At 53.3% G+C, this 26,183-nt stretch overlaps 1 protein-coding gene across 1 annotated transcript; it reads left to right on the forward strand.

The window, feature by feature from the left end:
- Nucleotides 1-115: 115 nt before the first annotated feature.
- AHNAK2 (AHNAK nucleoprotein 2) lies at nucleotides 116-26,183 on the forward strand. The gene is made up of 3 exons (XM_071426297.1): nucleotides 116-251; nucleotides 593-768; nucleotides 1,598-26,183. Exons 1-3 carry the CDS (start codon nucleotides 116-118, stop codon nucleotides 25,211-25,213), a joined length of 23,928 nt encoding a protein of 7,975 aa, XP_071282398.1. The 3' UTR covers nucleotides 25,214-26,183.

Here is a 26,183-nt window from a genome sequence, read left to right on the forward strand (position 1 = left end):
GCTATTGAAAATATACTTGAGGAGATTAAATTTTTTATTGTAGAACAACTTAGAACCCTTTAATACAAATTAGTAAAAATGATAAATTCACATATTTTTCTATCTCTAGGAGACAATGGAAGTGACCCTGAAAACAGAAGTGGAAGCTGGAGCTAGTGGTTTTAGTGTGAAAGGTGGAGGAAATGAAGGAATATTTATTAAAAAAGTACTTAAGGAATCTCCTGCTTCAAAAATATTTAGTCTTAGAGAAGGTACAGTCTGATTTTTTTATTTTGTTTTGATTTTATTCTATATCTTTAAATAATGAGAATTGTAGCTGTGTGATCTGCCATCTCTTTGGGTATCAGAAATAGTAGATTTTAAACCAACTAATGTTATCTATGAGCTTAACCTGTCCATATTAATAATTTCTAAGATCACTTGCTTGAACAATAATGAAATGTGATGTTTTTTGTATACCGTAAAAAAAATCAGTTTTCACTGGAACAGTGGAAAAGACACATAGAAATTAGTATATACAAAACTAAAATAGAAAAAAAAAAACTATAAGAAAACACAAAGTAATTAAAATTATGTATTATTCCACTTACAGGTGATCAGCTTCTAAGTGCTACAATATTTTTCGATAATATCAAATATGAAGATGCACTCAAGATTCTCCAATATTCCGAGCCATACAGAGTCCAATTCAGCCTCAAAAGAAAAATTGCCGTGCAAGAAGATCTGGAACACTCTACAGCCCAGCATAAAAAGGAAAGGATAGCCCAGGTAGATTTCTGATTAGTTTACAAAGTTTGGATAACATACTATAGTAATGTGCTCTGTGGAAATAGATCATAAACACACGCTTGTGTCTTCTTAAGACTTACGCATGTGTTTAAAGTTACTAGCATGAATATTCATGATTTTAAAAAATCCCACACAATATTTGCAGCTTTTTAAATATCTTGAGTGAGACTATGGATTTTATATAAATCCACAATCTTGTTTTAGGTGGTGATAATACTCTTTAGTGAGTCAGCATTTTTTAATTGTTAACTGTCCACTGATGGAACAGACTTGGGTAATCTCTGTAATACTTATAATAAGCATGTTCAAAAATGTAAAATATCAGTGAAAATTTTAATCCAAAGCTTCTCTGTAAGATTTTTCTATTAAAAAAATATCTGTGTCTAACCACTGATATTTTGCCAGACCTCTTCATAGGTTTCCATCAACTTAAAGATTGTATTTTCTTCAAATACTTATACATACACATAAATACTATATATAACATATATTTGTACAGGGATAGATAGATAGATAGATAGATAGATAGATAGATAGATGCATACATACATACATACATACATAAACCACTGTTTACTGTAATATTTTGAAAGGAATATCTTCAGAAATCCATATATTACAATCCATTTGTTTTATGTAATTTCTGCCTGACATTGCATATTTTTATAATCTTCAGGATTTTTTTATATAACAAGTAGATACTAGTAATCAAAAGAACATTTTTCAGGTTTTAAGGTATGTTTTTTATTTTCTGTTGCACCTATATTTAGGTTACTTCTAATCTTCTGAATACTATTTGTTCTTTTAGGAAAAAGAGCTCAGTGAGAGCATTCCTGAAGAAACACTGCATGTTTCAGGAAAATCCATTTCAGAAGAAGACAGGGAAACATTAATTGTAAGCCAAAGAGTAGGAAGAAGTAAGAGACCTAAAAAAGATAGATTATCATGGCCAAAATTTCAATCAATCAAAAATAAAAAGATATTGAGGCACAGAAGATCTCATAGTACATCAGATGCATATGAGCCTGCTTTGCAGGATATTTCCCCTACAAGCACGGACACAGAGTCTCAATTTCCACAAGAGGTCCATACCAAAGAGAAAAAAGGAAGCCAAAAGAAGCTGAAGTTCCCTAGCATTGGATTCAGAATGCACAGGTCCAAACCAGAGCCACAAGAGAAGCAAAAAAAAGAAATAAAAACGACACTGATCTCTGAAAGAGAAAAAATGCATAAATATGATATAAGCCTGGAAAATCCCGAAATTTTAACTGTTGAATATACCACATCTCCTGCTTATGAAGTGAAGACAGGGGAGGGACATGAAACTTTAACAAAAGACTTAAAAGAAATTAAAAATGGCATTCCGTCTCATGTAAAACAATGCCCTGAAGTTGAAATAAGCATTAAAAATGACAAGGAAGCATCATCAAAATTTAGTGTACCTGAAGTACCAGACATAACAACAGAGATACCAAAGCCTAGTTTAGAAACTGCTGATCTGAAAGTAAGCCCAACTAAAAAATCTCCACAAGCCTCATCAAAATCCCGAAAAAAGAAACAGAAGGGAACAGCAGATAAAAAAGATGGAGAAAGTGGAATTAACATAGACTTGATGGGTCACAGTACTAAAGGATCTGTACAAGTAAAAGGCCTAGAAATTGGCACTGCTAAAGTAGAATTACAGACATCTGAAACACTGGAAACAGGAGAAAAACAAGCAGAAGACACACAAATACTAAATATTCAGAAAATAAATTCTGGAATTTCAGTGCCCAAAAGAAAAGAGACAGAGACTGACACTACTAAACAGGGAAGTGACGTTCCACAGTCAGTCCCAGAAAAAACAGCTGATATGACTTCAGAGGACAGCAGGAATTTCAATGCGAAAACTCTTTTGCCAGATGCACAATCAGATGTATCTACTTGGAAAATACAAATGCCATCATTCAAAGTGGCCAAAGTACCCAAAGCACCCAAAACAGACATGAAAATAACAAGAGAAGAAAGCAAAGAGGACACAGAAGATAGGATAAAAAAGGAAAGTATGGAGGAAGATGGCATGCCCACAAATGACAAAGACTTAAACATAGAAATTGAAATGAAGAGAGGAGAAAAAGATATAGAGGGGAAAGAAAGCAAATTCAGACTGCCAAAGTTAAAATTCCCTACATTTACCTGGTCAAATACCAAGGAAGAAACAGCCCAACTTGAAGAACAGATAAGTGACAGGGAACTAAAAGTGCAAACCTTGGAAAATGCAGGAGGACTTCAGGTAACTGGACCAACAGAAAAAATTCCAACTGCTGAAATGGAAATAGGAATATCCATGGGAAAAATAGGTGAAAACAATGTAATACAAAAACCTGAAGACCAGTTGCCGAGTCTGAAAAAACCAAATATAAAATCTACCCCAATAGAAATAAAAACAGAAGATACCAAAGGAAAAATACAGATTTCAAAAATAGGTATTGAAACAGAGAAGTGGGAAATCAATAAAAAATCAAAAGATAAAATTTCAGAAATTACACCATCTAATATCAAAGCTGCCAAGGTGGACATCAGCCTGCCCTCTGTTGACGTCACCCTTCCACAGGCCAGCGTCGACTTGCAGGCCCCCGAGGCCAGCCTTAGCCTTGAAGGAGAAGCCAAAGTCCCAGAGAAGGAGGCCACCAAGACCAAGGACGGCAAGTTCAAGATGCCCAAGTTCGGCATGCCTTCCTTTGGCTGGTCCAGCAGCAGAGAGGCCAAGGGCACCGTGGCCGCCGAGGTGGACGTCAGCCTCCCGGAGCCTCAAGTGACGGTGCCTTCCGGAGCCAGCGAAGGGGAGGTGACCCTGCCCACGGCCGATATCCAAGTGCCCGGTGTGGAGGTGACCGTTGATGCGGGCACGGTAGCAGCCGAGGGTGAGAAAGGCCGATTCAAGATGCCCGACGTCAAGATGCCCAGCGTCAAGCTGCCCAAAGTCAAAGCTCCCCAGGCACAGGTCAGCCTGCCCAAGGCCGAGGTCTCGCTGCCCAAAGGCCAGGAGGGCGAAGCGGCCCTGCAGGGCCCCGAGGCCGAAGGCAGCCTGGAGGTGGCCGCTGGCAAAGCGGAGGGTGGCGGCATGAAAATACACATGCCCAAAGTCAAGGTCCCCAGCGTGGTCTTCTCCAAGCCCACCATCAAGTCTCCCAAACTGGAGGCAGAAGTCAGCCTCCCGCAGGCTGAGCTCAAGGCCACCGACATCACTGTCACGGCCCCCGATGTCAAGCTGCCCTCCGTTGAAGGCTCCCTGGAGCTCCAGGCGCCCGACGTAGAGCTCAAAGCTCCCTCCGCCGAAGGCAAGCTGGAGCTGGAAGGCACGGGCCTGAAAGGCAAGCTGAAGATGCCCAAATTTGACAAGCCCAAATTCACAGTCTCCTCCCCCAAGGCCGAGGTGCCCACAGCCGAGGTCAGCCTGCCCAGCGCTGAGGTGGAGCTCCCATCCGCCACCGTGACGGCCTCAACAGAGGGCACTGGCGTGAAGCTGGAGAAGCCCTCCCTCAAGATGCCCAAAGCTGACATCAAAGCTGCCAAGGTGGACATCAGCCTGCCCTCTGTTGACGTCACCCTTCCACAGGCCAGCGTCGACTTGCAGGCCCCCGAGGCCAGCCTTAGCCTTGAAGGAGAAGCCAAAGTCCCAGAGAAGGAGGCCACCAAGACCAAGGACGGCAAGTTCAAGATGCCCAAGTTCGGCATGCCTTCCTTTGGCTGGTCCAGCAGCAGAGAGGCCAAGGGCACCGTGGCCGCCGAGGTGGACGTCAGCCTCCCGGAGCCTCAAGTGACGGTGCCTTCCGGAGCCAGCGAAGTGGAGGTGACCCTGCCCACGGCCGATATCCAAGTGCCCGGTGTGGAGGTGACTGTTGATGCGGGCACGGTAGCAGCCGAGGGTGAGAAAGGCCGATTCAAGATGCCCGACGTCAAGATGCCCAGCGTCAAGCTGCCCAAAGTCAAAGCTCCTCAGGCACAGGTCAGCCTGCCCAAGGCCGAGGTCTCGCTGCCCAAAGGCCAGGAGGGCGAAGCGGCCCTGCAGGGTCCAGAGGCCGAAGCCAGCCTGGAGGTGGCCGCTGGCAAAGCGGAGGGTGGCGGCATGAAAATACACATGCCCAAAGTCAAGGTGCCCAGCGTGGTCTTCTCCAAGCCCACCATCAAGTCTCCCAAACTGGAGGCAGACGTCAGCCTCCCGCAGGCTGAGCTCAAGGCCACCGACATCACTGTCACGGCCCCCGATGTCAAGCTGCCCTCCGTTGAAGGCTCCCTGGAGCTCCAGGCGCCCGACGTAGAGCTCAAAGCTCCCTCCGCCGAAGGCAAGCTGGAGCTGGAAGGCACGGGCCTGAAAGGCAAGCTGAAGATGCCCAAATTTGACAAGCCCAAATTCACAGTCTCCTCCCCCAAGGCCGAGGTGCCCACAGCCGAGGTCAGCCTGCCCAGCGCTGAGGTGGAGCTCCCATCCGCCACCGTGACGGCCTCAACAGAGGGCACTGGCGTGAAGCTGGAGAAGCCCTCCCTCAAGATGCCCAAAGCTGACATCAAAGCTGCCAAGGTGGACATCAGCCTGCCCTCTGTTGACGTCACCCTTCCACAGGCCAGCGTCGACTTGCAGGCCCCCGAGGCCAGCCTTAGCCTTGAAGGAGAAGCCAAAGTCCCAGAGAAGGAGGCCACCAAGACCAAGGACGGCAAGTTCAAGATGCCCAAGTTCGGCATGCCTTCCTTTGGCTGGTCCAGCAGCAGAGAGGCCAAGGGCACCGTGGCCGCCGAGGTGGACGTCAGCCTCCCGGAGCCTCAAGTGACGGTGCCTTCCGGAGCCAGCGAAGTGGAGGTGACCCTGCCCACGGCCGATATCCAAGTGCCCGGTGTGGAGGTGACCGTTGATGCAGGCACGGTAGCAGCCGAGGGTGAGAAAGGCCGATTCAAGATGCCCGACGTCAAGATGCCCAGCATCAAGCTGCCCAAAGTCAAAGCTCCCCAGGCACAGGTCAGCCTGCCCAAGGCCGAGGTCTTGCTGCCCAAAGGCCAGGAGGGCGAAGCGGCCCTGCAGGGCCCCGAGGCCGAAGCCAGCCTGGAGGTGGCCGCTGGCAAAGCGGAGGGTGGCGGCATGAAAATACACATGCCCAAAGTCAAGGTGCCCAGCGTGGTCTTCTCCAAGCCCACCATCAAGTCTCCCAAACTGGAGGCAGACGTCAGCCTCCCGCAGGCCGAGCTCAAGGCCACCGACATCACTGTCACGGCCCCCGATGTCAAGCTGCCCTCCGTTGAAGGCTCCCTGGAGCTCCAGGCGCCCGACGTAGAGCTCAAAGCTCCCTCCGCCGAAGGCAAGCTGGAGCTGGAAGGCACGGGCCTGAAAGGCAAGCTGAAGATGCCCAAATTTGACAAGCCCAAATTCACAGTCTCCTCCCCCAAGGCCGAGGTGCCCACAGCCGAGATCAGCCTGCCCAGCGCTGAGGTGGAGCTCCCATCCGCCACCGTGACGGCCTCAACAGAGGGCACTGGCGTGAAGCTGGAGAAGCCCTCCCTCAAGATGCCCAAAGCTGACATCAAAGCTGCCAAGGTGGACATCAGCCTGCCCTCTGTTGACGTCACCCTTCCACAGGCCAGCGTCGACTTGCAGGCCCCCGAGGCCAGCCTTAGCCTTGAAGGAGAAGCCAAAGTCCCAGAGAAGGAGGCCACCAAGACCAAGGACGGCAAGTTCAAGATGCCCAAGTTCGGCATGCCTTCCTTTGGCTGGTCCAGCAGCAGAGAGGCCAAGGGCACCGTGGCCGCCGAGGTGGACGTCAGCCTCCCGGAGCCTCAAGTGACGGTGCCTTCCGGAGCCAGCGAAGGGGAGGTGACCCTGCCCACGGCCGATATCCAAGTGCCCGGTGTGGAGGTGACCGTTGATGCGGGCACGGTAGCAGCCGAGGGTGAGAAAGGCCGATTCAAGATGCCCGACGTCAAGATGCCCAGCGTCAAGCTGCCCAAAGTCAAAGCTCCCCAGGCACAGGTCAGCCTGCCCAAGGCCGAGGTCTCGCTGCCCAAAGGCCAGGAGGGCGAAGCGGCCCTGCAGGGCCCCGAGGCCGAAGGCAGCCTGGAGGTGGCCGCTGGCAAAGCGGAGGGTGGCGGCATGAAAATACACATGCCCAAAGTCAAGGTGCCCAGCGTGGTCTTCTCCAAGCCCACCATCAAGTCTCCCAAACTGGAGGCAGACGTCAGCCTCCCGCAGGCCGAGCTCAAGGCCACCGACATCACTGTCACGGCCCCCGATGTCAAGCTGCCCTCCGTTGAAGGCTCCCTGGAGCTCCAGGCGCCCGACGTAGAGCTCAAAGCTCCCTCCGCCGAAGGCAAGCTGGAGCTGGAAGGCACGGGCCTGAAAGGCAAGCTGAAGATGCCCAAATTTGACAAGCCCAAATTCACAGTCTCCTCCCCCAAGGCCGAGGTGCCCACAGCCGAGGTCAGCCTGCCCAGCGCTGAGGTGGAGCTCCCATCCGCCACCGTGACGGCCTCAACAGAGGGCACTGGCGTGAAGCTGGAGAAGCCCTCCCTCAAGATGCCCAAAGCTGACATCAAAGCTCCCAAGGTGGACATCAGCCTGCCCTCTGTTGACGTCACCCTTCCACAGGCCAGCGTCGACTTGCAGGCCCCCGAGGCCAGCCTTAGCCTTGAAGGAGAAGCCAAAGTCCCAGAGAAGGAGGCCACCAAGACCAAGGACGGCAAGTTCAAGATGCCCAAGTTCGGCATGCCTTCCTTTGGCTGGTCCAGCAGCAGAGAGGCCAAGGGCACCGTGGCCGCCGAGGTGGACGTCAGCCTCCCGGAGCCTCAAGTGACGGTGCCTTCCGGAGCCAGCGAAGGGGAGGTGACCCTGCCCACGGCCGATATCCAAGTGCCCGGTGTGGAGGTGACCGTTGATGCGGGCACGGTAGCAGCCGAGGGTGAGAAAGGCCGATTCAAGATGCCCGACGTCAAGATGCCCAGCGTCAAGCTGCCCAAAGTCAAAGCTCCCCAGGCACAGGTCAGCCTGCCCAAGGCCGAGGTCTCGCTGCCCAAAGGCCAGGAGGGCGAAGCGGCCCTGCAGGGCCCCGAGGCCGAAGCCAGCCTGGAGGTGGCCGCTGGCAAAGCGGAGGGTGGCGGCATGAAAATACACATGCCCAAAGTCAAGGTGCCCAGCGTGGTCTTCTCCAAGCCCACCATCAAGTCTCCCAAACTGGAGGCAGACGTCAGCCTCCCGCAGGCCGAGCTCAAGGCCACCGACATCACTGTCACGGCCCCCGATGTCAAGCTGCCCTCCGTTGAAGGCTCCCTGGAGCTCCAGGCGCCCGACGTAGAGCTCAAAGCTCCCTCCGCCGAAGGCAAGCTGGAGCTGGAAGGCACGGGCCTGAAAGGCAAGCTGAAGATGCCCAAATTTGACAAGCCCAAATTCACAGTCTCCTCCCCCAAGGCCGAGGTGCCCACAGCCGAGATCAGCCTGCCCAGCGCTGAGGTGGAGCTCCCATCCGCCACCGTGACGGCCTCAACAGAGGGCACTGGCGTGAAGCTGGAGAAGCCCTCCCTCAAGATGCCCAAAGCTGACATCAAAGCTGCCAAGGTGGACATCAGCCTGCCCTCTGTTGACGTCACCCTTCCACAGGCCAGCGTCGACTTGCAGGCCCCCGAGGCCAGCCTTAGCCTTGAAGGAGAAGCCAAAGTCCCAGAGAAGGAGGCCACCAAGACCAAGGACGGCAAGTTCAAGATGCCCAAGTTCGGCATGCCTTCCTTTGGCTGGTCCAGCAGCAGAGAGGCCAAGGGCACCGTGGCCGCCGAGGTGGACGTCAGCCTCCCGGAGCCTCAAGTGACGGTGCCTTCCGGAGCCAGCGAAGTGGAGGTGACCCTGCCCACGGCCGATATCCAAGTGCCCGGTGTGGAGGTGACCGTTGATGCGGGCACGGTAGCAGCCGAGGGTGAGAAAGGCCGATTCAAGATGCCCGACGTCAAGATGCCCAGCGTCAAGCTGCCCAAAGTCAAAGCTCCCCAGGCACAGGTCAGCCTGCCCAAGGCCGAGGTCTCGCTGCCCAAAGGCCAGGAGGGCGAAGCGGCCCTGCAGGGCCCCGAGGCCGAAGGCAGCCTGGAGGTGGCCGCTGGCAAAGCGGAGGGTGGCGGCATGAAAATACACATGCCCAAAGTCAAGGTGCCCAGCGTGGTCTTCTCCAAGCCCACCATCAAGTCTCCCAAACTGGAGGCAGACGTCAGCCTCCCACAGGCCGAGCTCAAGGCCTCCGACATCACTGTCACGGCCCCCGATGTCAAGCTGCCCTCCGTTGAAGGCTCCCTGGAGCTCCAGGCGCCCGACGTAGAGCTCAAAGCTCCCTCCGCCGAAGGCAAGCTGGAGCTGGAAGGCACGGGCCTGAAAGGCAAGCTGAAGATGCCCAAATTTGACAAGCCCAAATTCACAGTCTCCTCCCCCAAGGCCGAGGTGCCCACAGCCGAGGTCAGCCTGCCCAGCGCTGAGGTGGAGCTCCCATCCGCCACCGTGACGGCCTCAACAGAGGGCACTGGCGTGAAGCTGGAGAAGCCCTCCCTCAAGATGCCCAAAGCTGACATCAAAGCTCCCAAGGTGGACATCAGCCTGCCCTCTGTTGACGTCACCCTTCCACAGGCCAGCGTCGACTTGCAGGCCCCCGAGGCCAGCCTTAGCCTTGAAGGAGAAGCCAAAGTCCCAGAGAAGGAGGCCACCAAGACCAAGGACGGCAAGTTCAAGATGCCCAAGTTCGGCATGCCTTCCTTTGGCTGGTCCAGCAGCAGAGAGGCCAAGGGCACCGTGGCCGCCGAGGTGGACGTCAGCCTCCCGGAGCCTCAAGTGACGGTGCCTTCCGGAGCCAGCGAAGGGGAGGTGACCCTGCCCACGGCCGATATCCAAGTGCCCGGTGTGGAGGTGACCGTTGATGCGGGCACGGTAGCAGCCGAGGGTGAGAAAGGCCGATTCAAGATGCCCGACGTCAAGATGCCCAGCGTCAAGCTGCCCAAAGTCAAAGCTCCCCAGGCACAGGTCAGCCTGCCCAAGGCCGAGGTCTCGCTGCCCAAAGGCCAGGAGGGCGAAGCGGCCCTGCAGGGCCCCGAGGCCGAAGCCAGCCTGGAGGTGGCCGCTGGCAAAGCGGAGGGTGGCGGCATGAAAATACACATGCCCAAAGTCAAGGTGCCCAGCGTGGTCTTCTCCAAGCCCACCATCAAGTCTCCCAAACTGGAGGCAGACGTCAGCCTCCCGCAGGCCGAGCTCAAGGCCACCGACATCACTGTCACGGCCCCCGATGTCAAGCTGCCCTCCGTTGAAGGCTCCCTGGAGCTCCAGGCGCCCGATGTAGAGCTCAAAGCTCCCTCCGCCGAAGGCAAGCTGGAGCTGGAAGGCACGGGCCTGAAAGGCAAGCTGAAGATGCCCAAATTTGACAAGCCCAAATTCACAGTCTCCTCCCCCAAGGCCGAGGTGCCCACAGCCGAGATCAGCCTGCCCAGCGCTGAGGTGGAGCTCCCATCCGCCACCGTGACGGCCTCAACAGAGGGCACTGGCGTGAAGCTGGAGAAGCCCTCCCTCAAGATGCCCAAAGCTGACATCAAAGCTGCCAAGGTGGACATCAGCCTGCCCTCTGTTGACGTCACCCTTCCACAGGCCAGCGTCGACTTGCAGGCCCCCGAGGCCAGCCTTAGCCTTGAAGGAGAAGCCAAAGTCCCAGAGAAGGAGGCCACCAAGACCAAGGACGGCAAGTTCAAGATGCCCAAGTTCGGCATGCCTTCCTTTGGCTGGTCCAGCAGCAGAGAGGCCAAGGGCACCGTGGCCGCCGAGGTGGACGTCAGCCTCCCGGAGCCTCAAGTGACGGTGCCTTCCGGAGCCAGCGAAGTGGAGGTGACCCTGCCCACGGCCGATATCCAAGTGCCCGGTGTGGAGGTGACCGTTGATGCGGGCACGGTAGCAGCCGAGGGTGAGAAAGGCCGATTCAAGATGCCCGACGTCAAGATGCCCAGCGTCAAGCTGCCCAAAGTCAAAGCTCCCCAGGCACAGGTCAGCCTGCCCAAGGCCGAGGTCTCGCTGCCCAAAGGCCAGGAGGGCGAAGCGGCCCTGCAGGGTCCAGAGGCCGAAGCCAGCCTGGAGGTGGCCGCTGGCAAAGCGGAGGGTGGCGGCATGAAAATACACATGCCCAAAGTCAAGGTGCCCAGCGTGGTCTTCTCCAAGCCCACCATCAAGTCTCCCAAACTGGAGGCAGACGTCAGCCTCCCGCAGGCCGAGCTCAAGGCCACCGACATCACTGTCACGGCCCCCGATGTCAAGCTGCCCTCCGTTGAAGGCTCCCTGGAGCTCCAGGCGCCCGACGTAGAGCTCAAAGCTCCCTCCGCCGAAGGCAAGCTGGAGCTGGAAGGCACGGGCCTGAAAGGCAAGCTGAAGATGCCCAAATTTGACAAGCCCAAATTCACAGTCTCCTCCCCCAAGGCCGAGGTGCCCACAGCCGAGATCAGCCTGCCCAGCGCTGAGGTGGAGCTCCCATCCGCCACCGTGACGGCCTCAACAGAGGGCACTGGCGTGAAGCTGGAGAAGCCCTCCCTCAAGATGCCCAAAGCTGACATCAAAGCTGCCAAGGTGGACATCAGCCTGCCCTCTGTTGACGTCACCCTTCCACAGGCCAGCGTCGACTTGCAGGCCCCCGAGGCCAGCCTTAGCCTTGAAGGAGAAGCCAAAGTCTCAGAGAAGGAGGCCACCAAGACCAAGGACGGCAAGTTCAAGATGCCCAAGTTCGGCATGCCTTCCTTTGGCTGGTCCAGCAGCAGAGAGGCCAAGGGCACCGTGGCCGCCGAGGTGGACGTCAGCCTCCCGGAGCCTCAAGTGACGGTGCCTTCCGGAGCCAGCGAAGTGGAGGTGACCCTGCCCACGGCCGATATCCAAGTGCCCGGTGTGGAGGTGACCGTTGATGCGGGCACGGTAGCAGCCGAGGGTGAGAAAGGCCGATTCAAGATGCCCGACGTCAAGATGCCCAGCGTCAAGCTGCCCAAAGTCAAAGCTCCCCAGGCACAGGTCAGCCTGCCCAAGGCCGAGGTCTCGCTGCCCAAAGGCCAGGAGGGCGAAGCGGCCCTGCAGGGCCCCGAGGCCGAAGGCAGCCTGGAGGTGGCCGCTGGCAAAGCGGAGGGTGGCGGCATGAAAATACACATGCCCAAAGTCAAGGTGCCCAGCGTGGTCTTCTCCAAGCCCACCATCAAGTCTCCCAAACTGGAGGCAGACGTCAGCCTCCCGCAGGCCGAGCTCAAGGCCACCGACATCACTGTCATGGCCCCCGATGTCAAGCTGCCCTCCGTTGAAGGCTCCCTGGAGCTCCAGGCGCCCGACGTAGAGCTCAAAGCTCCCTCCGCCGAAGGCAAGCTGGAGCTGGAAGGCACGGGCCTGAAAGGCAAGCTGAAGATGCCCAAATTTGACAAGCCCAAATTCACAGTCTCCTCCCCCAAGGCCGAGGTGCCCACAGCCGAGATCAGCCTGCCCAGCGCTGAGGTGGAGCTCCCATCCGCCACCGTGACGGCCTCAACAGAGGGCACTGGCGTGAAGCTGGAGAAGCCCTCCCTCAAGATGCCCAAAGCTGACATCAAAGCTGCCAAGGTGGACATCAGCCTGCCCTCTGTTGACGTCACCCTTCCACAGGCCAGCGTCGACTTGCAGGCCCCCGAGGCCAGCCTTAGCCTTGAAGGAGAAGCCAAAGTCCCAGAGAAGGAGGCCACCAAGACCAAGGACGGCAAGTTCAAGATGCCCAAGTTCGGCATGCCTTCCTTTGGCTGGTCCAGCAGCAGAGAGGCCAAGGGCACCGTGGCCGCCGAGGTGGACGTCAGCCTCCCGGAGCCTCAAGTGACGGTGCCTTCCGGAGCCAGCGAAGGGGAGGTGACCCTGCCCACGGCCGATATCCAAGTGCCCGGTGTGGAGGTGACCGTTGATGCGGGCACGGTAGCAGCCGAGGGTGAGAAAGGCCGATTCAAGATGCCCGACGTCAAGATGCCCAGCGTCAAGCTGCCCAAAGTCAAAGCTCCCCAGGCACAGGTCAGCCTGCCCAAGGCCGAGGTCTCGCTGCCCAAAGGCCAGGAGGGCGAAGCGGCCCTGCAGGGTCCAGAGGCCGAAGGCAGCCTGGAGGTGGCCGCTGGCAAAGCGGAGGGTGGCGGCATGAAAATACACATGCCCAAAGTCAAGGTGCCCAGCGTGGTCTTCTCCAAGCCCACCATCAAGTCTCCCAAACTGGAGGCAGACGTCAGCCTCCCGCAGGCCGAGCTCAAGGCCACCGACATCACTGTCACGGCCCCCGATGTCAAGCTGCCCTCCGTTGAAGGCTCCCTGGAGCTCCAGGCGCCCGACGTAGAGCTCAAAGCTCCCTCCGCCGAAGGCAAGCTGGAGCTGGAAGGCACGGGCCTGAAAGGCAAGCTGAAGATGCCCAAATTTGACAAGCCCAAATTCACAGTCTCCTCCCCCAAGGCCGAGGTGCCCACAGCCGAGATCAGCCTGCCCAGCGCTGAGGTGGAGCTCCCATCCGCCACCGTGACGGCCTCAACAGAGGGCACTGGCGTGAAGCTGGAGAAGCCCTCCCTCAAGATGCCCAAAGCTGACATCAAAGCTGCCAAGGTGGACATCAGCCTGCCCTCTGTTGACGTCACCCTTCCACAGGCCAGCGTCGACTTGCAGGCCCCCGAGGCCAGCCTTAGCCTTGAAGGAGAAGCCAAAGTCCCAGAGAAGGAGGCCACCAAGACCAAGGACGGCAAGTTCAAGATGCCCAAGTTCGGCATGCCTTCCTTTGGCTGGTCCAGCAGCAGAGAGGCCAAGGGCACCGTGGCCGCCGAGGTGGACGTCAGCCTCCCGGAGCCTCAAGTGACGGTGCCTTCCGGAGCCAGCGAAGTGGAGGTGACCCTGCCCACGGCCGATATCCAAGTGCCCGGTGTGGAGGTGACCGTTGATGCGGGCACGGTAGCAGCCGAGGGTGAGAAAGGCCGATTCAAGATGCCCGACGTCAAGATGCCCAGCGTCAAGCTGCCCAAAGTCAAAGCTCCCCAGGCACAGGTCAGCCTGCCCAAGGCCGAGGTCTCGCTGCCCAAAGGCCAGGAGGGCGAAGCGGCCCTGCAGGGCCCCGAGGCCGAAGGCAGCCTGGAGGTGGCCGCTGGCAAAGCGGAGGGTGGCGGCATGAAAATACACATGCCCAAAGTCAAGGTGCCCAGCGTGGTCTTCTCCAAGCCCACCATCAAGTCTCCCAAACTGGAGGCAGACGTCAGCCTCCCACAGGCCGAGCTCAAGGCCTCCGACATCACTGTCACGGCCCCCGATGTCAAGCTGCCCTCCGTTGAAGGCTCCCTGGAGCTCCAGGCGCCCGACGTAGAGCTCAAAGCTCCCTCCGCCGAAGGCAAGCTGGAGCTGGAAGGCACGGGCCTGAAAGGCAAGCTGAAGATGCCCAAATTTGACAAGCCCAAATTCACAGTCTCCTCCCCCAAGGCCGAGGTGCCCACAGCCGAGGTCAGCCTGCCCAGCGCTGAGGTGGAGCTCCCATCCGCCACCGTGACGGCCTCAACAGAGGGCACTGGCGTGAAGCTGGAGAAGCCCTCCCTCAAGATGCCCAAAGCTGACATCAAAGCTCCCAAGGTGGACATCAGCCTGCCCTCTGTTGACGTCACCCTTCCACAGGCCAGCGTCGACTTGCAGGCCCCCGAGGCCAGCCTTAGCCTTGAAGGAGAAGCCAAAGTCCCAGAGAAGGAGGCCACCAAGACCAAGGACGGCAAGTTCAAGATGCCCAAGTTCGGCATGCCTTCCTTTGGCTGGTCCAGCAGCAGAGAGGCCAAGGGCACCGTGGCCGCCGAGGTGGACGTCAGCCTCCCGGAGCCTCAAGTGACGGTGCCTTCCGGAGCCAGCGAAGGGGAGGTGACCCTGCCCACGGCCGATATCCAAGTGCCCGGTGTGGAGGTGACCGTTGATGCGGGCACGGTAGCAGCCGAGGGTGAGAAAGGCCGATTCAAGATGCCCGACGTCAAGATGCCCAGCGTCAAGCTGCCCAAAGTCAAAGCTCCCCAGGCACAGGTCAGCCTGCCCAAGGCCGAGGTCTCGCTGCCCAAAGGCCAGGAGGGCGAAGCGGCCCTGCAGGGCCCCGAGGCCGAAGCCAGCCTGGAGGTGGCCGCTGGCAAAGCGGAGGGTGGCGGCATGAAAATACACATGCCCAAAGTCAAGGTGCCCAGCGTGGTCTTCTCCAAGCCCACCATCAAGTCTCCCAAACTGGAGGCAGACGTCAGCCTCCCGCAGGCCGAGCTCAAGGCCACCGACATCACTGTCACGGCCCCCGATGTCAAGCTGCCCTCCGTTGAAGGCTCCCTGGAGCTCCAGGCGCCCGATGTAGAGCTCAAAGCTCCCTCCGCCGAAGGCAAGCTGGAGCTGGAAGGCACGGGCCTGAAAGGCAAGCTGAAGATGCCCAAATTTGACAAGCCCAAATTCACAGTCTCCTCCCCCAAGGCCGAGGTGCCCACAGCCGAGATCAGCCTGCCCAGCGCTGAGGTGGAGCTCCCATCCGCCACCGTGACGGCCTCAACAGAGGGCACTGGCGTGAAGCTGGAGAAGCCCTCCCTCAAGATGCCCAAAGCTGACATCAAAGCTGCCAAGGTGGACATCAGCCTGCCCTCTGTTGACGTCACCCTTCCACAGGCCAGCGTCGACTTGCAGGCCCCCGAGGCCAGCCTTAGCCTTGAAGGAGAAGCCAAAGTCCCAGAGAAGGAGGCCACCAAGACCAAGGACGGCAAGTTCAAGATGCCCAAGTTCGGCATGCCTTCCTTTGGCTGGTCCAGCAGCAGAGAGGCCAAGGGCACCGTGGCCGCCGAGGTGGACGTCAGCCTCCCGGAGCCTCAAGTGACGGTGCCTTCCGGAGCCAGCGAAGTGGAGGTGACCCTGCCCACGGCCGATATCCAAGTGCCCGGTGTGGAGGTGACCGTTGATGCGGGCACGGTAGCAGCCGAGGGTGAGAAAGGCCGATTCAAGATGCCCGACGTCAAGATGCCCAGCGTCAAGCTGCCCAAAGTCAAAGCTCCCCAGGCACAGGTCAGCCTGCCCAAGGCCGAGGTCTCGCTGCCCAAAGGCCAGGAGGGCGAAGCGGCCCTGCAGGGTCCAGAGGCCGAAGCCAGCCTGGAGGTGGCCGCTGGCAAAGCGGAGGGTGGCGGCATGAAAATACACATGCCCAAAGTCAAGGTGCCCAGCGTGGTCTTCTCCAAGCCCACCATCAAGTCTCCCAAACTGGAGGCAGACGTCAGCCTCCCGCAGGCCGAGCTCAAGGCCACCGACATCACTGTCACGGCCCCCGATGTCAAGCTGCCCTCCGTTGAAGGCTCCCTGGAGCTCCAGGCGCCCGACGTAGAGCTCAAAGCTCCCTCCGCCGAAGGCAAGCTGGAGCTGGAAGGCACGGGCCTGAAAGGCAAGCTGAAGATGCCCAAATTTGACAAGCCCAAATTCACAGTCTCCTCCCCCAAGGCCGAGGTGCCCACAGCCGAGATCAGCCTGCCCAGCGCTGAGGTGGAGCTCCCATCCGCCACCGTGACGGCCTCAACAGAGGGCACTGGCGTGAAGCTGGAGAAGCCCTCCCTCAAGATGCCCAAAGCTGACATCAAAGCTGCCAAGGTGGACATCAGCCTGCCCTCTGTTGACGTCACCCTTCCACAGGCCAGCGTCGACTTGCAGGCCCCCGAGGCCAGCCTTAGCCTTGAAGGAGAAGCCAAAGTCTCAGAGAAGGAGGCCACCAAGACCAAGGACGGCAAGTTCAAGATGCCCAAGTTCGGCATGCCTTCCTTTGGCTGGTCCAGCAGCAGAGAGGCCAAGGGCACCGTGGCCGCCGAGGTGGACGTCAGCCTCCCGGAGCCTCAAGTGACGGTGCCTTCCGGAGCCAGCGAAGTGGAGGTGACCCTGCCCACGGCCGATATCCAAGTGCCCGGTGTGGAGGTGACCGTTGATGCGGGCACGGTAGCAGCCGAGGGTGAGAAAGGCCGATTCAAGATGCCCGACGTCAAGATGCCCAGCGTCAAGCTGCCCAAAGTCAAAGCTCCCCAGGCACAGGTCAGCCTGCCCAAGGCCGAGGTCTCGCTGCCCAAAGGCCAGGAGGGCGAAGCGGCCCTGCAGGGCCCCGAGGCCGAAGGCAGCCTGGAGGTGGCCGCTGGCAAAGCGGAGGGTGGCGGCATGAAAATACACATGCCCAAAGTCAAGGTGCCCAGCGTGGTCTTCTCCAAGCCCACCATCAAGTCTCCCAAACTGGAGGCAGACGTCAGCCTCCCGCAGGCCGAGCTCAAGGCCACCGACATCACTGTCATGGCCCCCGATGTCAAGCTGCCCTCCGTTGAAGGCTCCCTGGAGCTCCAGGCGCCCGACGTAGAGCTCAAAGCTCCCTCCGCCGAAGGCAAGCTGGAGCTGGAAGGCACGGGCCTGAAAGGCAAGCTGAAGATGCCCAAATTTGACAAGCCCAAATTCACAGTCTCCTCCCCCAAGGCCGAGGTGCCCACAGCCGAGATCAGCCTGCCCAGCGCTGAGGTGGAGCTCCCATCCGCCACCGTGACGGCCTCAACAGAGGGCACTGGCGTGAAGCTGGAGAAGCCCTCCCTCAAGATGCCCAAAGCTGACATCAAAGCTCCCAAGGTGGACATCAGCCTGCCCTCTGTTGACGTCACCCTTCCACAGGCCAGCGTCGACTTGCAGGCCCCCGAGGCCAGCCTTAGCCTTGAAGGAGAAGCCAAAGTCCCAGAGAAGGAGGCCACCAAGACCAAGGACGGCAAGTTCAAGATGCCCAAGTTCGGCATGCCTTCCTTTGGCTGGTCCAGCAGCAGAGAGGCCAAGGGCACCGTGGCCGCCGAGGTGGACGTCAGCCTCCCGGAGCCTCAAGTGACGGTGCCTTCCGGAGCCAGCGAAGGGGAGGTGACCCTGCCCACGGCCGATATCCAAGTGCCCGGTGTGGAGGTGACCGTTGATGCGGGCACGGTAGCAGCCGAGGGTGAGAAAGGCCGATTCAAGATGCCCGACGTCAAGATGCCCAGCGTCAAGCTGCCCAAAGTCAAAGCTCCCCAGGCACAGGTCAGCCTGCCCAAGGCCGAGGTCTCGCTGCCCAAAGGCCAGGAGGGCGAAGCGGCCCTGCAGGGTCCAGAGGCCGAAGCCAGCCTGGAGGTGGCCGCTGGCAAAGCGGAGGGTGGCGGCATGAAAATACACATGCCCAAAGTCAAGGTGCCCAGCGTGGTCTTCTCCAAGCCCACCATCAAGTCTCCCAAACTGGAGGCAGACGTCAGCCTCCCGCAGGCCGAGCTCAAGGCCACCGACATCACTGTCACGGCCCCCGATGTCAAGCTGCCCTCCGTTGAAGGCTCCCTGGAGCTCCAGGCGCCCGACGTAGAGCTCAAAGCTCCCTCCGCCGAAGGCAAGCTGGAGCTGGAAGGCACGGGCCTGAAAGGCAAGCTGAAGATGCCCAAATTTGACAAGCCCAAATTCACAGTCTCCTCCCCCAAGGCCGAGGTGCCCACAGCCGAGATCAGCCTGCCCAGCGCTGAGGTGGAGCTCCCATCCGCCACCGTGACGGCCTCAACAGAGGGCACTGGCGTGAAGCTGGAGAAGCCCTCCCTCAAGATGCCCAAAGCTGACATCAAAGCTGCCAAGGTGGACATCAGCCTGCCCTCTGTTGACGTCACCCTTCCACAGGCCAGCGTCGACTTGCAGGCCCCCGAGGCCAGCCTTAGCCTTGAAGGAGAAGCCAAAGTCCCAGAGAAGGAGGCCACCAAGACCAAGGACGGCAAGTTCAAGATGCCCAAGTTCGGCATGCCTTCCTTTGGCTGGTCCAGCAGCAGAGAGGCCAAGGGCACCGTGGCCGCCGAGGTGGACGTCAGCCTCCCGGAGCCTCAAGTGACGGTGCCTTCCGGAGCCAGCGAAGTGGAGGTGACCCTGCCCACGGCCGATATCCAAGTGCCCGGTGTGGAGGTGACCGTTGATGCGGGCACGGTAGCAGCCGAGGGTGAGAAAGGCCGATTCAAGATGCCCGACGTCAAGATGCCCAGCGTCAAGCTGCCCAAAGTCAAAGCTCCCCAGGCACAGGTCAGCCTGCCCAAGGCCGAGGTCTCGCTGCCCAAAGGCCAGGAGGGCGAAGCGGCCCTGCAGGGCCCCGAGGCCGAAGGCAGCCTGGAGGTGGCCGCTGGCAAAGCGGAGGGTGGCGGCATGAAAATACACATGCCCAAAGTCAAGGTGCCCAGCGTGGTCTTCTCCAAGCCCACCATCAAGTCTCCCAAACTGGAGGCAGACGTCAGCCTCCCACAGGCCGAGCTCAAGGCCTCCGACATCACTGTCACGGCCCCCGATGTCAAGCTGCCCTCCGTTGAAGGCTCCCTGGAGCTCCAGGCGCCCGACGTAGAGCTCAAAGCTCCCTCCGCCGAAGGCAAGCTGGAGCTGGAAGGCACGGGCCTGAAAGGCAAGCTGAAGATGCCCAAATTTGACAAGCCCAAATTCACAGTCTCCTCCCCCAAGGCCGAGGTGCCCACAGCCGAGGTCAGCCTGCCCAGCGCTGAGGTGGAGCTCCCATCCGCCACCGTGACGGCCTCAACAGAGGGCACTGGCGTGAAGCTGGAGAAGCCCTCCCTCAAGATGCCCAAAGCTGACATCAAAGCTCCCAAGGTGGACATCAGCCTGCCCTCTGTTGACGTCACCCTTCCACAGGCCAGCGTCGACTTGCAGGCCCCCGAGGCCAGCCTTAGCCTTGAAGGAGAAGCCAAAGTCCCAGAGAAGGAGGCCACCAAGACCAAGGACGGCAAGTTCAAGATGCCCAAGTTCGGCATGCCTTCCTTTGGCTGGTCCAGCAGCAGAGAGGCCAAGGGCACCGTGGCCGCCGAGGTGGACGTCAGCCTCCCGGAGCCTCAAGTGACGGTGCCCTCGGGGCCCGCCATCGTGGACGTGACATTTTCTGAGTCTGAGTTCCAAGCGCTGAGCTTTGATGTTCCCCTAGATTCTTCTTCTTGTAAAGAGGATGTTGGTAAATCTAAATCTTCTGTCTTTAGGATGCCTAAAATTTCTCTTTCTAAAAGTTTCAAACCTCATGCACAAAGCCAGTCTGCATATGATGTTTCTGTCTCTGAAACTCTTTGTTATTCTTTGACAGAGGAATCTTCTTCTGTCCCTTCTGAGAGCGTTGAACCTAAACATTTTACTGACATTAAGGGGGAGAGTGTCTCTAAAAGTGCCAAATTCAGAGTTCCTAGCATTGGTTTCTCTAAATCTGAAGTGACTTCATCTGAAATTGATCTGGAATCCTCATTACGACAGGGGGATATTACTCTTACTAAATACCAAACTAATCTATCAGAATCGGAATCAAAAATAGCATCTCTTGCTGATGAAAATCTTTCAGATTTTGAAATTTTAAGTGAAGATGGTTCTGAGGAGCAAGGAGGTTTTAAGCTAGAGGGCAAAACCACATCTGCTGAAATATCTTTGGGTGACACAGAGGTCACAGTTAAAATTCCTAAATTCCGAAAACCAAAATTCAGAATTCGATCTAAGGGAAAAGCATCTGAAAGTGATGTTGGTGCCAATGTGGAATCTGAAATTTCCAAGGGAAGGATAACATCTGATATGACTTGTCCTGATATTGAAAAACCAGTTCAAATCCCTGATGCCCATCTTGGTGTCAAGTTGCATAAGCCTTCACTTGAAGCTGTTCTGGATGCACCAACAATGGATCCAAATCTCTCACCCATGGAGGTTACCTTGCCAAAATTAGAAGCAGAAATCCATGGCCCAGATTTAGAGTGCAAGGCAGAACAGGAAGTAGTTACAGGAGAAAAGGGCACTGAGGAGAAAGAAAACAAATTTAAATCATCAAAATTCAAATTGCCTTCATTTAGGTGGTCCCCAAAGAAAGAAGCTATTGCTCCTTCTCATGTTGAGGAACATTTGGAAGGACCCACTTTGTCTACCTTATCTGGAGACATGGGATCTGAATTAACTTTTCCTACTCCTGAGAATCAATACCTTCATGAAGAATTTGATACAACAGAAAAAGATGGTGAAAAATCCAAAACTAAGAAGTCCCAATTTACTATGCCAAAGATCTCATTCCCTAAAATTAAGGGTCAGAAAGTACAGGTCTCTCTGCCTGTAGTGGAAAGTGGTGTTTCTGGACCCAAACAAGAAAATGAAGGTGTTTCTGTTCAGAAATCTGAGAAAGGAAGTAGTGGAGAAGTTGCAGGACTGGGCATAAAAGTGCCCAAAGTTACAGTCCCAACTTCAGAATTTTCCAAACCAGAAGCCAAAGGTCCCAAAATAGAGGTGGATATTAGCATGCCTACAGGTGAGGTCAAAGTTCCTACCTGTGAAGGAGATGATCTGACACTGAAATCAGCTGCTGCTAATGCCAGCCTCTCCACCTCAGATATTAAGATGATACCTGAAGGTTCACTTGAGGTGAAGAGTCCTGACATAAGTGTTGAAAGAACATCAAGTGAAATTGCTGTGGGTGATGTAGAGATAAAAGCTGAAGGTTCTGAAGGGAAAACAAAAACGTCTAAATTCCAAATGCCAAAGGTAGGAATCACACTTTCTAAAGGGAAAGGGTCGGAAAAGAATGTTGGCCAATCCAAAGCAGAAGTCAAGGTTCCCCAACTAAAAGCAACAGTAGAAATATCTGACATTGCTGTTGAAGCACCAGACTTGAAGGTAGAATGTGGCACAGAAACAAGGACTTACAGTCCTGAAGCCAAAATTACCAAAACTGACAGTAAGACATCAGAGGCTGATGTTCACCTCCCATCAGCTGACATTCCTATTCCAAAAACAGACAGTGATATTCAGGATTCAGATGCAGCAGTAAAGATCAAGGGGGAAATAAAGCAAGATGGAGATGGAGAAGAGAAAGAAGGACATTTCAAGATGCCCAAATTCAAACTTCCATCCTTTAGTTGGTCACCAAAAAAGGAAGCAAGTGTTAAATCTGATTCTGGAGCAAATTTGGAAGACCAAAAGCTTGTTGTCATGTCAAGCAGAATAGACACAGAAGTGAATGAAACTGCAACTGATGATCAAGGTAGTGGGCCAGACCTTGATCTGGAAATATCTGCAGGAAAAGTTGAGCAAAAAAGTCCAATTAAAAAGCCTCAATTTGTCATGCCTAAAATTTCGCTCTCCAAGATCAAGGTTCCAAAATCTCAAAAAGTTGAAGCTGATGCTACTTTCCCTAAAACAGAAATAGAGGGTGATGATTCTATTAAGATACCTGATATAGAAAAATGTCATCCTGAAGGGACGGAAGAAGGGGCACAGATCAGCATAAAACTGGCTGACACTACAGTCCACACTCTGGAGTTTTCCAGAGTAGAAACTGAAGCCTCTAAAACTGAAATAACAGTCAGCTCAGCAAAGATTGATGCTTCTTTGGCTCCCTCAGAGGGGAGTTTTCAACAGGTCGACTTAAAAATAAGTTCTACCAATGAATGTAACATTCAAAAAACAGGTACTAAGCTCTCCAAAGGAGAAGCTTCAGTTGATTTGAAGAGCCCTGATATATTAAGAGAAAGCTCATCAGTTGTGGATGGAAGAAAAGTGAAATTAGAAGGTCCTGAAGGGAAGATTAAAATGCAGAAATTCCAGAAGACAAAGTTTGGAATCACTAGAACAAAAGGGAAAGTCCCAGAGACAGAGATCAGTTCTCCAAAAATAGAAGCTGAGCTACCCCAACTAAGAACAACAAAAGAAATTGCTGACATTGCTGTGGGAGTTCCAGCATCAGAACTTATATCTGATGTGTCAGATCCTGGAGTAGTTGATGGTAAGGTAAAAACACCCCAAGCTCTGACAGGTGGCATTGAAGATGCAAAGGTAGACATAAGCACCAAACCAAAGACAGAGGGGGTTAGTGAGAGTCTTGAGGAGAAGGAAATCAAATTAAAAGAACATGAAATAAAAGCTGAAGTTCAGACTGAAGAACATCAGGGATGGTTTAAAATGCCAAAATTCAGAATACCTGCATTTGGCAGGTCATCCTTAAAGGAAAAGAAAAGTGATGCCGATATTGAAAGAAGTATGGAAAAAGCTCAGGCAACTATTCCTTCTGCTAAAGTACAAACTGAAACAAGTGCTCCTGAAAATACCTTCTCATTACCACATGCAGTTGCTGAAATTACTATTGGAAAAGAAGGGATTCAGAAATTAGGAGATTCTGTGGAGAGTTCTAATGTTAGCTCGCCAAAGATTGAAGGAGACATTTCATTATCCACAGAAAGAACAGATAGTAGAGTGAGTATTCCAAAAACTGAAACTTACGCAGATGTAGTTAAGCGCAGTGCTGAAGGACATACTTCAGAAATCACAGTGTCTGCAGCAGAATTGTCTAAGTCATACCCAAGCACTTTGGAAACTGACAAAGACAAGAGTTCAGCAAATAGGTTTCCTACGTGTACTCTGTCATCTCCAGAGCATAAAGGCAAATCACAGGATATAAATGTCCAAAAGGTAGAAAGTTCCATGAAGTTAGAGACATCAGGGGTAGGATTCAAGCCATCATCAGCTGAAATTACTCTGGATGCAACACAGAAGAAAACAGATGTTAATCTTCCAAAGGAAGAGCTAGATATTCAAAATGAGGCAGCAATTAAAAAAGGAAAGATAAAGGGTGAGGTGAAAATCACAGGAAAAGACAGTGAAGAAAGTCAATTAAAAAGGACTACGTATGAATGGTCCACAGCAAAAGGATCAGAAGATGGTACTTATGTTACTGCTAAGCTGGAAGATCTAAAGGTAGAAGTTCCAACATTGAAGACGGACGTTAAAATTACTGGAGTAGATCCTGAAATGAAATTTCACGTGAAAAGTGTTGAAAAGGATGTGTCTGCAGGAGTGGAAGTGCAAGTAGAAGATAGAGCAGAAACAAGTAAAATTAAAGCATACAAGTTTAAGATTCCAAGGTTTGGAATGTTGCATTCTGAAATCAAGGGGTTTGAAGATGATACCAATTTTCCAAAGTCAGAAGCTGATTCAGCACCTAAAAGTGAAAGAGGCACAGCAGAAATGCAGTTACAAAAACCAGAAGGATCAATTGGCCTGAAAAGTCCAGCTCTAGATTGTATAGAAGCATCTGCCAGAGTAACAGGGGAAACAGTGGACCAAACACAAGGTGTCCCAGAAGTAAGTGTAAGAATTCCCAAACTAAAAATACCAAGATTCACTTTCAGAGCTCCCCCAATTGAAGCTGATGTTTTACTGTCAAAAGTAGTAACAGATCCAAAGGGATCTAGTACTGACATTGAAATAGTGCAACTGCAAGCAAGCTCTGCTATCCCCGAAGAAACCCCAGGAGCTGTAGAGGGGGGTATTCAAAAAGCAAAAAGCAAAATTTTAACACTGACTGAACCTGCCATTAAAACAGCCCAAATGACAGCTACCATAGAGTCCTCCCTTTCAAGTGCAGGGCAAGACATTCATTGGTCTTACATAGAGGGCCAAGAAGTAAGTGAAAAAGTAGAACCTGAACATGTTGCTATTGAGCGGTGTGAGATTTACACTACTGAGATACTGAAAGAATCAGAGATTCTGTCATCAGAGGTCAAAACTGCTACTTTGGGATTCTCATTGCTCAAGGCCAAGTTGCCTGAATCACACAGTGATTTAGATGTGCTGGTCCAGCAGCCATCTCCAACAGGAGATGCATCAGTGAGAAAACCTACAGGGGCTGGTGAAAGCTTTGGAGTAGCTGCACAGGGAAGTGGCAGTGCTGAGCTTAAACTATCTGACAAACCGCACCGTGGGTCTGAAGAATCTAGAGGAAAAGTAAGTTTGTCAAAGTTAAAAACATCTGCTGCTGAAGTAAAGGGTTCCAGTAAACTTGAAGAAAGTTTTCCTGATAAATCACCAGAGAGAATAACTGCAGCTCCTCTCTCTGAAGATGAAGATGTAGTTGAAGCAGTGGAAGGTGAAGAAAAAGACATAACCAATGAGAAAGAAAAGACTGATAGTAAAAGATCTCCTGGAAGATTTAAATTTTGGCTTCCAAGTATTGGCTTTTCATCTTCTGGGGATGAAACAAGCACAGATGCAAAAGCAGAAATAAAAAAATCAGTTCCAGAAGATGTGAAACCTGCTGACACATCAGATGATTCCTCTAAGCAGGCTGAAAAAGCTGGATGGTTTAGATTTCCCAAGCTTGGTTTCACATCTCCTTCCAAAAAGGCTAAGTCTGCTGACAAAGAAGAGGTGGGTCATAAAGAGGGGAGACTCTCAGATGAAGATAGCCCAACAGATAAGCCAGATGTGTTTTTTGATGCACAAGAAAGCTTATCACCTAAAGAAATAGGAGAAAGTGAAAAAGCTGAAATTGATGGGGCCTCATCTATTGTGACATCTTCAGCAAGAACTGAACTGATCTTGTTGGAGGAAGAAAAAGAGAGTAAATCTAGTATTGTTGGAGATACAGCCAAATGAAGGTTGTATTTTCTCAATCCTCAATCCTCAAAAAAACAAAATCATCCACAGAAGAGAATGTTTTCCTAATTTTCTACTAACTGAAAATTAAAAGCCAAGGTTGGTATTCATGAAAACACTTGAACAATTTTTCAAGTACATGGATGTACTAGATTGTACACTAATAAAAATAATGATTTCTTCATATCTACCCCAAGGGCAACAATTATGACAGGTGCAGATGAGCCCATAGGTTGAGCAAAGTCTGAGTAGATACCAGAACCACGAAAGTAAATCATTGAAAGGCTCAACAGTACCAAAAGACTTGTTAAAGAGGCTTCTCAAAACACACCAGTTATATTTAGATTACAGATTATTTCCAGAATGGGCTCTAAACTAGTATTATGAGAACTACACTTACCTGTTTAGATTTTGGAACTTTCTGATCTACTTTTGCTTTGTTATTAAAAGGTTTTTTCTTTATTTCAGCTAAGGTAGTATGTATATTCCACAAACATTTTAAAATATAAAATAAAAATTAAATATTAGTATAGAGAGACTAATGCTTTGCCTCTTCCTCTCTTCTCATTTTTTTTATTATTGTGGCAGGTCATATTTAGCCTTACAATAATTTAAAATAAAAAACAGCAAAACCCAACAGAATAATTTCAAGACCAAAAAACATGTAACTAAATCATGTTTGTAAGATACCAGAATAAAACATGCTTACAAAGAATATTATTCAAATGTGGATAAATAAATCTTAATGTATATACTTATGGGATTGTTAAATGCTTAGAATGATCTGCCACACTGGTGGAATTGCTTCAGAGATTTTCTGGGAAAGGAGGTGTATATAATTATTTGCTCCTTTGTTTATATTAATGCTTCTCTCAAGTGCACAATGAAAACCAGGGTGTGTATGTGACAGCCTTCACATGTACCATTAAAACACTGTCTGTATTCTTAATTCACAATAAACTCACTATAG

Source organism: Agelaius tricolor, unplaced genomic scaffold (assembly GCF_023055355.1).
Source record: "Agelaius tricolor isolate 1412-34295 unplaced genomic scaffold, bAgeTri1.0.p SCAF_5, whole genome shotgun sequence".
Classification (NCBI taxonomy): Eukaryota; Metazoa; Chordata; class Aves; order Passeriformes; family Icteridae; genus Agelaius; species Agelaius tricolor.